The sequence below is a fragment of the Desmodus rotundus genome, chromosome 8 (assembly GCF_022682495.2).
Source record: "Desmodus rotundus isolate HL8 chromosome 8, HLdesRot8A.1, whole genome shotgun sequence".
NCBI classification, from domain to species: domain Eukaryota; kingdom Metazoa; phylum Chordata; class Mammalia; order Chiroptera; family Phyllostomidae; genus Desmodus; species Desmodus rotundus.
The window spans coordinates 10,652,379-10,668,728 of NC_071394.1; the positions used below are offsets into that span (position 1 = coordinate 10,652,379).

Sequence of the window (16,350 nt, forward strand, 5' to 3'; positions counted from 1 at the left end):
GTCCTGGGGTTTTGTTGGCAGAAGGCGCTGTGGGGTTGCCCAAGACAAGGAGGCAAGTCAGGAGAGGTCCCCCGGGGAATCTGCTGTGCCAGGAATAAGCCAGTGCACCCTTGCAGCATTGCAAATTGGAAATGGCTAGTCCTTACATCCTTTCTGGGTATTGCTAAAATAACTTTTCTACGTCTTGGAAATGTGTGGTTTCCCCTCCAGCACCCAGGGGAAGAGGGGACATTGTCCTAGGAGCTGGTATCTCAGCAAGCCATGCTTGGGGCTGTGTTCTATTTGCAGGGAGAGGTGACATCCAGCCTCAGCTGGACAGCGCTCTCCAAGATGTCAATGATAAATATCTCCTGTTGGAAGAAACAGAAAAGCAGGCGGTCCGGAAGGCTTTGATTGAAGAGCGCGGCCGGTTCTGCACCTTCATCTCCATGCTGCGGCCCGTGATTGTAAGTTAGTGGGAAGGTCCAGAAGGCGGAAAAGCCAGCTGGGAGGAGATTCTCCTTTCTTCACCCATCATCGAGTCATTGGGAATCGGTCATGTGTCAGGGAACCCTAGCAAAGTGCCCGAATGTGAGTTGTCCCCCTGAGCACAGAACTTTCCAGGGATCCTCTTGCCTAGGCCCGCAGCCCTGGTGCGGCACTTACGGGAAAGTGTTTCTGCCATGGTCCTGTGTTCCTGCATCATCGCCATTTGTTACATTTGTAGTAGAAAGTAGAAAGGAGGGGGCATGTAACCACTGTTGAACACACACGCGCTGTCACAGAGATCTGTGAGCTCTACTAGACCAAAATACCTACAACCTGTGTCACCGCTGAAGCTGAGTGACTTCACAGGAGATCCTCCCCCCGTGGAGGGGGCCAGGCTGCAGGGCCTGTGAGGGAAGACACAGGCGGACCCCACAGCTGGCCTGCTAGCCCCAGACACTGCGGGGGAAGCCCACGGGCTTGCTTCGGCTTTGGTTCACCGCTGTCTGCAGCACGCGGGCTGCTCCAGTGATGGCGGAGCGCCCCTTCCTTCCCAGCTCCCAAACAAGGGGCTGGCAGTGCCTTCAGCAGAGATGTGCCAGTCCCATGGGGACTCTTTTCTGAAAAGTCTGAAGTGTTAGGCAGGGGCCCTAATAAAAATGGTGGGACCAGGACGATGAAGTGGGTTGCTTATGATGATAACATGCTGTGACTTGCTGTCCCTCAGGAAGAAGAAATCTCAATGCTGGGGGAAATAACTCACCTTCAGACCATCTCGGAAGACCTGAAAAGCCTGACTATGGACCCTCACAAACTGCCCTCCTCAAGTGAACAGGTAAAAGGGTTGGTTAAGCACTCAGGAGATGAGTGCTGGCTTTTCAGCCTTCTGGACCCACAGAGAGATGAGATTCAAGGTCATGAGGGGGCCCCTGAGGCATTATCCCATTGTGGTATATAGTGATCATCACCACTAGCCAGTGCAGAGCCCCTGCTGAACCTGGACTGTCTCAGCTGATCTTCGTGGAGGGCACCGGGTAAAGTCACTGAACCAGGTTCGCCTAGCTAATTAGCAGTAGAACTGAGGTGTGAGCTGAGCAGTCAGTTCCAGGGCCTGCGCTCGTAACCATCGTGGCCACCTGCCCTCCAGAAAAGCACTCCCACAGGAACACGACAGTGATGTGGCTTGGTTGTCATGGTGAACCGTTCTAATTAACTAATGCGCGAGGTTCTCCCTTACAAGAAAGGTGACGTTTTCTGTGCTTACTGTTAGCTTCACGTGACTTCAACACTGTATCAAGTGGGAAGGGACGTATCTCGGGGAAGAGCTGATGAATCACAGGTTGGCTTTTGCCCTTTGCATAAAATTCTTACTGGCCCCTTGGAGAGGCAACTCAGAAGACAAACTGGAGAGCTTATATTTCCCATTCTGTGAAATTGCTCTTAGGAGCCCACAGCATGCAGGCATTCACTCAGTAAATGGACATTTACTGAGCACCTACTATGTGCATAAAAGGTAGACCTAACACTCCAGTAGTTCTTTGTCAAGCGAGGGAGACGGATGTAGAAATAACTGTGAAACAGTTGGTTTGCTCTTGATTCTGTCGGTTGTACAATATCGGACCCTGGTCAGATAGGGCACAAGTGACCACTGCAGGCCAAATGGCTAAAGTGCGAGATCAGCGGTGCTGAAACCATTATTGTCTTTGTGGTACCATCAGACGAAAATCCTGTGGATTCTAGCCTTGGGTGTAAATGCTCTTGTAAATTATCTGTCACTGTGAATCTCCCTCTCTCTCTTCATGCCCCCCGCCCCAATTAAGTCTAGTTTTACTTGTCTCAGAAAAAGAATTATGACATTAATGGATTAGTAGTATGGTTCTTTGGTTAAAAAACAAAAAACCCGTAACAACATTTTTTATTTAATCCCCACCCTTGGTGATGGCAGAATTTTAATGTTACAGGTTTTAAGAGTTGACAGATAACTTTCCTTTCTCAGCACCTCGCTCACCCCCTGGCTCTGTCCCCTCAGGTGATTTTGGACTTGAAAGGCTCTGATTACAGTTGGTCGTACCAGACGCCGCCCTCTTCCCCCAGCACCACCATGTCCCGCAAGTCAAGTGTGTGCAGGTAAGTGAAGGGCTCTGCCCTGCTCTTGGGACAGCTCTTCCGCATGCTCCCGAGAGCCGCACGGCGTCCTTCGCCTCTTAGAAATGCTTGCTTTAAACAGGAAGTGGTGTCATCGGCTGACAGAACTCCATGTGATTTTGGCCTCGCTCTTTCATCTCTGGGTTTGTCTCGGATCAGGAGGAAAACCCCATTCGGCCCTAGATGTGTGGATGTAGCTTCCTGTCTTTCAGTTGCATATCATAGAGATTTTCCCACTTTGTGAATTGGCGTTTGATTTCCTTATTCCTGTACAGGCTGATCTCACTATTGTCAGAACGACCAGAGGAAGTCGTGGTGGCTTGTGCTCTCAGTTTCCCCAAGTTTTTATCTCAGGGTTCCATAAAGTAAATGGAACCCTTGCTCTGCTAACCACTACCCACCACCACCACCACTAGTAACTAGTACTGCTTCCGACACACAGCGAGAACCAACTGGAATAGTTCCGCCACCTGCAAAACTGTTTTCTAACAGTTTTCTGTTCGAAGACCATTCTTGGCTTGCTGATCCTGAAGTCTGTTCTCTTCTTGAAGGATGTAAGCTTGATCACACCTTACTTACCTTCTTGGTACATTCCACCTACTCTTCTTTGATGTTTCAAAGCCAAGTGAATTCCACTTCCTGTGAATTAGCATTGACAGGAAGCAGTGGGCAGGATCTGCCGAATCTGTGTGTGGTTATGTCTCTGTACACACTTGTGTGTTTCATTTCATATCTGAGCCTGTACAATGACGCCGAGCAGGAAGTTCAGACTTAAGAGGCTGCCTCCTGCCATTCTGCAACTTGAAAGTATTGGTTGGTTTCATGTCATCTTTTGTGTCTGGGTGTGTCTGGGTGACAAATCTACTGTTTCTGTCTGTTGCTTGATAACTAAGAAAACTGAATCTCACCTGTACAAAGCAGAGCTGCACAAAGATCTCCCGTTCTTACAGTTTCAGTTTCCATAGGAAGTCGCAGTGTGCCGACAACAGCTGGGAGCCGGCTGGAGGGGAGCGCGTGGCTTCCCGGTCAGTCCCCACATGACTGGTTGGAGAGCAAAGCAGGAATCACGATAGTTATTCCCGGCAGCAGCGATTTCTGCCAGCACACGCCAATGTGTCTGCCAGAACTTTGGCACCATGTCATCGCAGTGTAGACAGACACACTTTCTCGGCTGTCAGAGTTCGCGGAACTGGACAGGACTCTCGTGGTTAGGAGCAGAAACCACAAACTTTGGAATCCCAGGCGGGGTTGTTTCTTTCATCCCTTCAGATGCTTCTAGAGCTGCCCTTTAAATGTCGGCTCTGCTGGTTCGGACCAGGACCGTGTTGTTTTCTGGTTTCCGTAATCTGAGCTATCCCACGGAGCGTGGAGCGTGTTTCTTAGGACTGGAAAAGGAGTGCAGACAGAACGCCCAGAGGGTGTGTGTGATTTTTCGACATCCTGTTTACTGTTTGTTCTCAGAAGCTAACGGCTTCACGTGGATTGCCGTTAGTCACTGAAAGCTGCCTGCTTCTTGCCAGGGGTATTGTCAATGCCAGACCCGCAGGTATTTTGAGAGAGAGACACCTGTGATCAGGGTAAGCCATTCATTAAAGCATCGGCCTTGTTAGTAAAACACTGACAGCAGCACACTGAGTTGATTGGCTGATATGCTTTTCTGGTGGCCTCGAACCAGGCTCACCTAGGATGAAATTACCTTGAGACGTCCAATGGCACCTGCGCCACCAAAGCAATGGTGGGCTGGATGACCTTGGCCTCCTGGACCAGATGGTCCAACCAACGGTAGCACTTGTACATCCTGTCTAGGTCACACTGATGCCTTCGTGGTTTTTGCCGTAGGGCCCTGGTTTCTTCTCACAGACGGCAGACGAGATCAGCCCCATCTCTTTTCGTGCCACTGACATCAGGTCCCCTAGCTTTGGTGGTCAGTGACATGCCTGAATTGGGCAGGACGTGATTTTTCAGAATCATAGGCCTCTGTGCTAAAGATGCCTCATCACACGGGCGGACAGCTGAGTCCTGGTGGCTTGATTTTCCCCCTTGGCTCATGGGAAAAGAAAAAACACAACAACTTTTGTTTCCTAGCTTAATGATCTGGCGTTTTGGAAACACCTCACTGCTTGCACTGCTTCTCTGAGACAGAGAGCTGATTCCATCATATCGTTGCCCCTCCTCTGCCCCTTGTTTCCCGTCCGCTCCTCCCTCTTACCAACCCCCACACCCTCTCCGCTTGCCCCCGCAGCAGCCTGAACAGCGTGAACAGCAGCGACTCGCGGTCCAGCGGCTCCCACTCGCACTCCCCCAGCTCCCACTACCGCTGCCGCAGCTCCAACCTGGCCCAGCAGGCGCCTGTGCGGCTCTCCAGCGTGTCTTCCCACGACTCAGGCTTCATATCCCAGGACGCCTTCCAGTCCAAGTCACCGTCCCCCATGCCGCCAGAGGCCCCCAACCAGGTAAGGGTGCCCTTAGCCCCGGGAGCAGCCGTCATGCCTGGTGCCCGGACCCACGGAAGGATCTTGGCTTGGACAAGAGAAGAGTCTGGTTTCCTTTCTCATCTTTAGATGTGTTGTCCCCCGCAAAGGGAGAAACACTGTAAGTCGGGCTTGCAGCCTGTGTTGGTGGTGGTGGTGGCTGAGTCGCCACATGGATTTGGGGAGTTCTCACATGTGAGTAGATAGACTCAGAGAGGTTTGGCTACTCTCTGGCATCCCTGTAAGTGCCTGGCTTAGCATGATGCTGCAGTTAATGGGTGTTTGCACAATGGGACCACCCCTTTCCCATCTCTGGTCCTCTCTGAGATTCCGTCATGGGGCATTCCCTCAGGACCCTCTTTTCAGCCTTGGGTTCCTTCTGTCGGTTTATGTTGAGGATGAGAATGAATCATCACAGCCTTTACAGCTTATTCTGTTGGTACTTTGGTCCTGGGAAAAGGGAAGGTGTTAAATCTCTTCCACCACAGTGGGTTACGGGGGTGGGGCTAGACCTAGCCCTACCCATCCCAGCTGGCCCATCCCCCTGGAGCATGAGGCTGGAGTGGGACAGGGCATCACAGCACCTGCCCCGCTCCCCTCTCTGCCCTTGCTCCCCTGGTGCCGGTGTTTGGACTCGCACTTAGTAAGCACCACAGCTTACTGGAAAACGCCAAAATCCAGGGTGCCCCATGGTGCCATCTGCCAGACATGGTGGCTTCGAGCCAATCCTGTACATTGTGAGACTGATCCTTACCCAGTCTTTGGTCCAAGATCCTGTGGACAGAAAGTCACATGCTTGCTTGTTTATCCAAGTATCCAGTTTGTCTGACAGTCACTGAACACCTCTGGTACAGCAGGCACCATCCCAGCCCCTCCCACATGTATTTTCTGTGTCGTCCTTCCCACAGCCACCTAGTCCCGTCATCCCTGTCGTGTTGTGGAGATGGAGGCTCGGAGATGTGAGTGAGCTGCACAGCTGTGTGGCCTGCAGGTTGAGCACCTAGAGGGGGGTTTCTGACACCTGGTCCAGCCTTTCTGCTGCACCTCAGCTGTAAGGCGGCCCTGGGAGAGTGTTTGGGGCAGCGCTTCGCATTGAGGAAGCAGCTGAGGTGTTGTGGGAACCCAGGCCGGGAGGTCTCTTGCCTGATGTGTCTGACATTGGTGAACTAGAGTTCTTGGTGCCCCGCTCACTCTCTGTGGCATTTGTTCAGCTGTCCCTGGAGACCGTGGCCTCTGCCTGTCTTCCTCAGGGAGAGACTCAATTTCAAACAAACGATCTGGGCCAAGATCTGCAGCTTTAAGTTCTCATGCGCTCACCCCAGCTGGGATGCTTTGGCTTGGTCTCTAAGATGTCACCCACCTGCCCCACACCCATCCCCACCACGTGCAACGCTGAACCCCACCTGTGTGTCTCCCAAGTGGAATGTGAATGATGGGAAGGAAAACAGGATTTTGCAGTTCCTCAAGACTATTCTAATGTGCAGCATAATTCTGTGTGTTTTTCATCAACTGACAAATTAATCCAGTCTTGTGTACTGACAACCATTTCTAAAAAGAGAGGGGCCACGTGCTTCAGGTTTCTTGTCGAAGACAGTGTGGGTCAGGCTGAAGCGAGTGTTTCTGCCTCTAGCAACGCTGCGGGAAGCAGAAGGTGGTATGTTGGGATTTACTTACATCTCAGAGCCGGCACCCAAATACGCTTGACTGGCAACTTTAGTTTCAATAAGCTCGGGGTGCTGCAAAGTTTAATAGAAAAATCTGATTTTTTTTTTTGAAAAAAGCACTGCTGCTACTTATAATTAGAAAGCAGAGGGGAAATTTAGGGAAATTGTAGAAATCACACAGGCCAGAGGATGCGGTCTTCTGATGGCTGTGATGCCGTCTTATTGAGGGTGGGACGAAGGGGACAGGTGTCTGTGGGGGTGAGAGCCCTTCGTTTCTCCACGCAGTCACGTGGGCAGAAACAAACACTGTATGGCAGGGTGTCTTCAGAACTCTCCCTTTTCCCTCCATTCAGGTTGTGCTTTCCCCTGAGTGTGCCCAGGAATGGGCCCTGCTCGTGGTGAGGGTGTTTTCTTAGAGCCGCCGACTCTACCAAAGCAAGAGGTGCTTTAGAAAGAGTGAGCACAAACCAGAAGAAACACGAACCTGCAGTCCTGGGCTGGTTCATTGGTCCTTTATTCAAGTTGAACATAGTTGGATTAGAGGAACCAACATAAACAGTCCTGGAAAATTATGGTGATAACTTAATTTTCTCCACACTTGGTTAAGCCCTGTATACAGATACACACATACATATAAAATCTCATTTTAGCTTCATCGTTAGATATTATTGATCTCCATTCTAAAAATGAAAATTGAGGTTTGGAGAGATTAAGTCCATGGTTCCTTGACAGACAAGTGGCAGAAACAGGACTTAAATCCAAACCTTAAGACTCCAACCCTGGACTGCTAACCAGACACTGAGTTCGCTGAGCAGCCGGGGTGGCGTCCACCATGCAGCTTTGGCTCCACGGAGCCGCTGGCATTGTGCGGGGTGTCTTCTGGGTTCCTTGCCCTTGCAGGATGGGAAAGCTCACGCTGTGTCCCTTTGCAGGAACCTTTCTTTCTTTGGCGGCCGGAAGGGGTGACAGAACCCTGCCTCCTAGACAGTGAATACAGGAAAGCTCCTGGGAAAGTAATAGTAGACCCCAGGGGGGCTGGGCTGCTGTAAACAACTGAGATGAGCCAGAGGTAGCAGGAAATAACAAAGCAAATACCTGGGTGGGCCCAATGTACCAGGGGGGCCAGTTTACACGGAAGAGATGGTGGTTGTCACTCATCCATTGAGTGATTTCGAGCACCTGCCATAAGCCAGTACAGGACTACATGCACACAAATAGGGGTTCTGGGGGCTTACAGTCTGGTGGTCCGGCCCTTCCTGGGTCTCACACTTCTTTTCAAGGGCTTAAAAGCCTCTGTGTGTGCAGCTTTGGGGAAAAAATAACCCTAACGCTCTGCTTCTCTCATCCTTCCCTTGTCTATGTATACGTTTGTCTCTCTGTGCGTGCCCTTCCCCACCCCCATTTTTCTTTTTTTTTTTTTTTAATTTATGGTTACTTTTTGCTGGTGTGTGGTCTGGATTCTGTCGGTCCCCCCACGTGGTCCCCACCACCCGCTGCAGAACTCGTCCAGCTCGGCCTCCTCGGAAGCCTCCGAAACCTGCCAGTCAGTAAGCGAGTGCAGCTCGCCCACCTCGGTCAGCTCAGGCTCCACCATGGGTGCCTGGGCCTCCACAGAGAAGGTGACCGACCGGGGTCCCAGCCACCACGGTCCCACTTCTCCCCGTCCTCCTCCCCTCCCCTGCCTGCTGCTTGTTGTCTCAGGCACAGGAACTTGGAGACTCAAAATCTACACCAAGAGCTGGGGGACGAGGGGGGTGAGGTTAAGAGCATTTTCCTTGAGTGGGTGTCTGGCTCCCAAGCAAGGAGTGTGAGGTCGTCACTAGGTCGTCCAGAGGGAGAGGCAGGGCTATGGGGAACTCGGAGGTGTGAAGGCTTCTTCCCAGAACAGTGTCGTGTTCTCATCTGTCTCTTCTACCCAGCACCCCACCTGCCTACACCTCCTTGTCACCATACTGTTGGATGTGACATTTCACTGCGTCAGGCTGTGTGCTTTTTCCGCCTTTGAGTTTGCAAACCGCCCCCTATTCACCCCGATTTGGAATTCTGAACAGTGTGATGATTTCAGATGAAGACACTTTAGAATTTTAAAATTTGCATAATGAGACGAGCAAATCACTATCGCCTGAAAGGATGTTTTGTTAAATACTCAGAAGTCATGGAGAATGTCACAGATGAAGGACACTGATCAATTTCCAAACTATTGACAGATGATAGATGAACTACTTCCTCCACTGAATATCGTATTTTGCCGTGTTTCATGCACATCATGTTTTGGTGTGCATCATACGTGGGATTATTATACCACGGTACGTGAACATTATACCCAGGTATAATGTGCACCCTTATTTTTCCCTCAAAAACTTGGGCAAAAAAATGCACATTACACACAGCAAAATACGGTACTTACTTGGTGTCAAGTCAGTCAGTTGTGCGTTCTTTGCACCTGGCTTCTGTCTCCTGCATCCTGGATCATCCACGAGCAGAGCCCCGATGTTTGTTTGTAACTGTTCAGGTCTTCCCCTTCGTTGAATGTCAATGCCATCCACACTCGTCCTGTTATATTAATTTTTTTCCTTTTTCCCCCTTTTTTGTTTTGTTTCCAGTTGTCTAACGGGTTTTCTCACTATAGTTTATCAAGTGAGTCCCATGTGGGGCCCGTGGGGGCAAGTCTTTTCCCTCATTGCCTGCCTGCCTCCCGCCTGCTCCCTCGGGTCACCTCTGTCCACCTTCCAGACTACGCTCATTATTACACCATTGGGCCCGGCATGTTCCCGTCATCTCAGATCCCTAGCTGGAAGGTTTGTGTCTCTCCTCCCTCCCCTCCCCCTCTCCTCCTCTTTCCTCTCATTGCCTCTGTGCTCACCCCCTTCTGTCCCACCATCTCCTCACCCTGATTACCCCCTCGCCCTCTTTCTTTCACACTCTGCCTTCTTCCCCATAACACCTCTCCCTAACTAAACTCCCACGGGAGAGCGAAAAAGCCGCAGGCAGCTCCAAGATAGAAATTTCCACCAGGAGCTGAGATTGGAGAGCCTCCCGCACTAAATGTTGGTTAACCGCAGTTAGAGAGTAGGCACAGGTGGGACCTTGCAGGGAAGTCTGTTCCAAGTTCTGCCCTCCAGGGGGCCACCTGAGGGTGTCACTGTTATTACCAGGGCCTGGGAGGGACTGTCTTCCCCGCCAAGTTCCCCAGACTTTCCCCCTGAAGCCCTTATTGGGTCAGGATCATTTCCTAGCAAGTCCAATTGATGGCCTGGAGGATATTCCGCTTTATTTTGAGAGGAGGTCCCTAATTTGAATAGTAGGCCCCTAGGCTGCCAGCATTTTGAGCAAGTCTTAACTTTGCCCCTCAGAAATGATGTGGACCCTCAGACTCCTCAAAAATCTTCCAAAAGGCCCCAGGGGCCTTTCCTTCCTGTGTTAGGACCTCAGGGGACACTTCCTGAAGTGCCCTTTGGGGCCCAGGTTTTGGATCGTGGAGCTTCAGGCTCAGGGAGAGTGGCTGCAGGTCCTTTAGTGCCCCCTGGTGGCCACTCCGCTCCAGAGAAGTCATTTGTGGGAGAGAGTTCCGCCTGGTCCCTGGGGGCGCCATCTCCACTGGCTGGCGCCTTCTGACACCAGACAGTGGGTCAGCTACTAACTGAGAGTCTCCACAGGCCACTGGCCTGGTTGTTGAGGACGTTTAATCTGTAGGCAGATAGGAGGAAATGGGAAGTAACCAGGGGGTCCCCCAAAGGTTTTCCACTCCATTTAGAGCCGGGTGAGGGACTAGAAGGCGCCTGCTGACCTGTCCCAGCCTGAGCTTCCCCCAAGGGGACCAGATGCCTTTTGTGGGCAGCAGTCCGCAGGGTCCGCAGCCCTCCCAGTGGAAGCGAGGCCCTGGCACCTGACCTCGCTGTTCTGCTCAGGACTGGGCCAAGCCGGGACCTTATGATCAGCCTCTGGTGAACACCCTACAGCGCCGCAAAGAGAAGCGGGAGCCGGACCCCAGCGGAGGAGGAACCGCCGCTGTGGGTGGCGCGCCTGCAGCTGCCGAGGAGGCTCAGAGACCACGGAGCATGACGGTGTCGGCTGCCTCCAGGGTGACGCGCTTTTTCTCTGTTGCTGGTTGGGCCCCGCCACTCCCTGCTCTCCAGTTTTTGGCAGACTCACAGTGGGAAAGCCATATATGGGAATCAGACTTGTAGAACTTTCTAGAGCCTAGGGTAGGACTCAAGCAAGTTCAGAGTCCTGGGCCCACAAGCAGGTAGTGTTCCCCAGAGCAAACTAGGAGTGATATCCAGGTTCCCAGTCAAAGAGGTATGTGGAAAGGCCCTGGGGACCTCCGACAGGGGATTCATGGCCCTGGTGGCTTCTTTGTCTCTCCTCCCACCTGCAGCCTGGTGAAGAGATGGAGGCTTGTGAGGAACTGGCCCTGGCCCTGTCGCGGGGCCTCCAGCTGGACACCCAGAGGAGCAGCCGGGACTCGCTGCAGTGTTCCAGCGGGTACAGCACCCAGACGACCACCCCGTGCTGCTCGGAGGACACCATTCCCTCCCAAGGTATGAGGCAGCCAGGCTTCCTGAGCAGTGCCAGGTGAGGAAGAGGGGAGGCCTCTCCTGCTGGACTGACCTGGAAGGGCGGGGAGTCCGTTGAACCACAACGGAAGCCCCGGCTACCAGATCGGCTTCAGCACCTCTCCCTCACCTTGGAATGGCTTTGGAGAGCTGATCTGTCATTGTCGGGTAGCTGCCATCTAAGGACATGACTGCACTGTTGCAGCTTCTCCTGTTTTTCACCATCAGGGTCCAGGGTAGGTCCTCATTTGAACTCAGGTGCTGTTAATGACATCATTTGTGTTCTAGCAATTTATTTTCCCATTTGCTGTTCACAACCACTTATGTAGTAAGTATTTTTATCCCCATTTTGTATACATGGAAACTGAGTCTCCGCTAAGTTGCCCAAATTCACACAACTAATGAGTAGAGCTGGAGTTTGCCCATAAGGTCTGTTAGAGTCTGGAGCCCAAGTTCGTAACCCAAACCCTCTGTCAACCACCATACCCTCTCACCCCATCCCCACGGCACACACGGGTCAGCAGCACAGCAGTATAGCACAGCTAGAATGGCCCTGTGAGAACTGACCCACCCTATTTGCTGTCCATCGGTCAAAGCCTCCGAGACAGGGAGTTGCTGCCCAGAGGACCTTTGGCAGCACATGGAGACGTTTTTGGCTGTCACAACTGGAGGCGGTGCCTCCGGCCTCCAGTAGGGGGCCAGGCGTGCTGCTGAACATCCTACAATGCACAGCACATCCCCCCTACCCACCTGCAGCAAGGAATTTATCTGGTCCACAGGGCCAGTAGTGTTGTCATTCAGAAACCTGCTCTCATCTGTAAGCCTCCCCCTCCCACGTGACACCATTTTTTTGAGAGATGAGCACACTTCATTGACGGAACCTACTTTGTACCTGTTTTCAAGGATCCACTGCCAGAAGCTCACACCTAACAACTCATTATAAGGGAGCTGGTAGGGTCTCAGGTAGTCTGGTTGAGGTTTGTTTCTCATGTTGAATTCTGGTCTGGAGGGTCTGTGGGCTCTCCTTCCACGCCCTCATTCCTCCCAGAGATGCTCGGGGGTAGCTCTGCCTCAGCCTGGCAGTTTTGCGTTTGTTACCTCTCCACAGTATTTTAGTGTGTGCCTCCCATGTCCAGCACTGTTCTAGGGGCCCCGGGTGATATCAGTGAACAGAACGAAAATCCCTGCCTAGGAGTTCTTCCATGTCCAGTTTCTGAGGACAGCACGGAAGCCCAGGGAGGCATGGGACAAGACTGTGGCTCCTTGCCTCCTGGATCTTCTGTCCACCCAGCACAAAAGCAGCAGAAAGCAAAGCCTGCTTGCCTTGGAGATTTCTAATCAAATCCTATCATCAGTTTCAGATTACGATTATTTCTCTGTAAGTGGTGACCAGGAGGCAGACCAGCAGGAGTTTGACAAATCCTCCACCATTCCGAGGAACAGTGACATCAGCCAGTCCTACCGACGGATGTTCCAAGCCAAGCGCCCGGCCTCAACTGCTGGCCTCCCCACCACCCTTGGACCTGCTATGGTCACCCCAGGGGTTGCAACCATCCGACGGACCCCTTCCACCAAGCCTTCTGTCCGCCGGGGGACCATTGGAGCCGGTCCCATCCCCATCAAGACACCCGTGATCCCTGTGAAGACCCCAACCGTCCCAGACCTCCCTGGGGTGTTGCCAGCCCCCCCGGATGGGTCAGAGGAGCGGGGTGAGCATAGCCCTGAGTCACCATCTGTGGGTGAGGGTCCCCCGGGTGTCACCAGCATCCCCTCCTCACTGTGGAGTGGCCAAGCCTCCGTCAACCCTCCTCTTCCAGGCCCGAAGCCAAGTATCCCGGAGGAGCACAGACAGGCGATTCCAGAAAGCGAGGCTGAAGACCAGGAAAGGGATCCTGCCAGTGCCACTGCCTCCCCAGGCCAGGCTCCAGAGAGCGACCCCGCAGACCTGAGCCCGAGAGAGACCCCACAAGGAGAAGACATGCTGAACGCCATCCGAAGGGGCGTGAAACTGAAGAAGACCATGACAAATGACCGTTCGGCCCCTCGCTTCTCTTAGGTGCATCAGAAATGCTGCCAGTGGGGAATGAACTGTTTAATGAATAAAACCTAATTTGTCTTGATCCATTCCAATCTATAATCAAACAGATTTTGTAGGCAACTCAGAATACAGCTCTTTTGAACGTACTCAACACCTTTAGATAAGAATTAAAAGCAACATGTAACTGACATGATTTTGATCTTTTAATTTGTAAATATTGACAATTTTCTTTCTGCACATTTTAATCTTAGCTTCCCTTTTGATTTTTCTGAAGGTGCCAAATTCCCTTTAACTTTTTTACAAGTCTTTGTAAAATTTTAAATGAGTAAGGGGGGAGGGCTGTCAGGGCAGGGGAACCATGAAGTAGTTAACTTCAGAAAAAAGGGGTCACTTTTTCTTTTCTCTCTCTCTTTTTTCCCCTGCAAGCTTTTGTAGATGCATTGTAGTTAGTAGTCTGGCTTAGAAGCAAATTCAAGTTATTTTAATGTACAAACAAAAAATGGTAAGGGGTAAAATCTCCATTTAAATATACTGTTCTGAATGAGCAAAGCAGTAGGAAGAGTTGATGAGCAATATGCAGAGGGAGGTGAACCTGGAGATGGACGACTGTTGGGATTGGGGGGAGGGCCATGGGAGGGGCACACTTTCAACATAGCTGATCCTTTCACATTTAAGAGTAGCCTCGTAGGTTGAATTTCTAGTAGCTTCATGGTTAATGCATCTGAATAAGCCATACTGGATTGCAGTGTTTGTTTCTGTAGGGTGTTTAAGGAATTCCTTTCTCCCATGATTCCTCTCGACTGCACACAGCACCCACCTCCAGTCCCGTGCATGCTGCTGCCACCGGGTAGACATAGAACCCCCACTTCAGTTACTCGTCTGTTATACCCATTTTCATTGAATCCAATACATCCAAAAGGGTAAGGCAGTTTCAAAAATGTGAAAATATTTAAACATGATAGCAGGGAATTCTTAGATAATAGCAAATGCCTTTTACTTAACTGTGCCCAGCAGGCTGGGCACATTGGAAAGCCCAAATATTTTGAAAAAACTTGAGTGGATTTAACAAGAGTAACCAGCTTAGAGTCCAGCAACTTGCCGATGTGTTTACCAATCCGGGGGCTTGTTTTTCTTGATTGGCTTCATACTAAACAATGAAGAGAGGATTTATTTGTTGTCACTGGGAATCTGACCACTAGACTGTCCCTTTTTTGGTTTTGTTTTGTATTCTAGGTAATGTATTTTGGAATGGATTTGTCTTTTCTTAAGTGAAAGTTAAATTTGTTAAACTATCCCCTAAAGCCAACAGGGATTTGTAGATTCAGAGGGATCGTGTTTGGAGAACACAAACATGAAGAAGAAAGTGAACGCCTTAGCAGTTGGGTCAGTTGCAAGGGCTCCTTTGACGGAAGCTGTCAAGAGGTAGGAGCCTGGTGGGTTCCACAGACCCTGCAGATTTCTGTTGGCTCATATCTTCAATGACATAATCTTATGCTTTAATACATAACTGCATTGGATGTGAGAGTAACATATCTGTATAGTCATTGTTCTATATATTAACATTGAACACTGCTGTGATTGCTCAAGGACATTTTATGTTATGGCTTTAAAGCAAAGGCATGATTATTAGAAACTATTTAAGCTTTTTTTTTTTTCTTTGAAAAACAAGCTCCTTTTACAGACTGTAAGCAACAGTAGTGCCTGTGGTTTAGCCCACCAACCCTGACGACTAAAAGCAGCTGATGCATTGTGCATATGATGCTTGAGATGGTTTTTGCAAAAGCAGAAATCACTACAAGGTAATTACAATAGATAAAAGTGGTATTTTAAACCTTTGAAATAAATGGATGTAACTGTACCTTGGTACAGCTTTTCACTTGTTTAGTTTTTAAACGTTAGTATAATCTGAAGAAATTTAATATAAAACGTTGCCAAATTCAATGTAGAAAGAATGTGACGAAACACCTTGGGTAGTCCTGTTTGTGTTTTTGCATATTGTAAAAGCAGTGTCACAGCTAAAAATAAAGAAATCATTTCTAAGGTAAATTATTGGTGTTTAGTTGCTAGTTTGTACTGAGAGTTGACCTCTCCCTGTGCAGTTTTTTGTTCTAAACTTGTATAAATAACAATTGTGTAATGTGTTTCCCTTCTACCTTGTAACAATTGCTTCAGTCTACATTATAAATAAAGAACCACTAGAAAAAAAGAAAGAGTCCTGTATTTCAAGTCTTATTAAAATCCAGTTGGTCTTCATGAAATGTTAGAAGATGGACTGAGACTGCCTAAGTTTACTTAAAAAAACCGGAAAAACGTTCTTTCCGTGATGATTATGAGCCCGAAGGACACCACTTTCTGCACTGATTATTGAATGCAGTTCCAAAGAGCTGCCAAGAACCAAAGGTAGCTGGGTCTGGTTGGCGGATTTTAGAATGGCTTTACCTTTGAAAGAAACTTCTTCAAATGTGTAGAATCCTGCTGTGCCCTTACCTTTGAGTCTGCAGGCAATCCAAGCTATGGTAGAGGAAGCAAAGCTGGAAAACTGCCTCTAAAACAACTGTCACAAAAGTGTTTCATCCCAGGTGGGACCCTTTAACCCCACTCATCAAACTTCCACTTCCGAGAGGACCCCATAAACTCCAGGCATGTTTGTTGAATGTGTGCTTCTTAGAAAAGTTGTTGTTTAATCAAAGCTAAAATCCCATCACAGAATCTTTAGAAAACCAAGACAGTATTGTAAGTCCTTAGTATTAGCACACCTTCTCCTCTCAGCTTCGTGTTCCTCCTAGACACAAGAGCTAATTAAGCCTTCAACTAGTTTGTTCAGCTCAATCTTCATAGTAAACCTTGTATGGCTTCAGCTCCACAGCCTTCCCTTACTGATAACATCTGCTACCTATATGACTTAATGGGGAGGAAAACGCATCTGACTGGCCACATCTCGCATACTTTCCTTTATACGCACACCTGGTAAGACAGTGGCATGTTACTCCTCAGACAGAAGAACACATCAG

General features: G+C 50.0%; 1 protein-coding gene across 10 annotated transcripts in view; it reads left to right on the top strand.

The window, feature by feature from the left end:
• MTSS1 (MTSS I-BAR domain containing 1) overlaps positions 1-13,527 on the top strand; it is a 138,397-nt gene extending 124,870 nt beyond the window's left edge. For 3 of the 10 annotated variants that reach the window (XM_024572127.4, XM_053929409.2, XM_024572129.4), the window contains 8 exons: positions 289-446; positions 1,193-1,300; positions 2,495-2,592; positions 4,853-5,063; positions 9,349-9,543; positions 10,654-10,827; positions 11,124-11,286; positions 12,657-13,527. In XM_024572127.4, coding sequence (XP_024427895.2) covers positions 289-446; positions 1,193-1,300; positions 2,495-2,592; positions 4,853-5,063; positions 9,349-9,543; positions 10,654-10,827; positions 11,124-11,286; positions 12,657-13,357 — 1,808 coding nt within the window. In that variant the 3' untranslated portion in view covers positions 13,358-13,527. Of the gene's footprint in view, positions 1-288; positions 447-1,192; positions 1,301-2,494; positions 2,593-4,852; positions 5,064-8,244; positions 8,365-9,348; positions 9,544-10,653; positions 10,828-11,123; positions 11,287-12,656 lie in introns of all 10 variants that reach the window. The other 7 variants (XM_045204850.3, XM_045204851.3, XM_045204852.3 and 4 more) reach the window with 5 other exon arrangements.
• Positions 13,528-16,350: the final 2,823 nt, after the last annotated feature.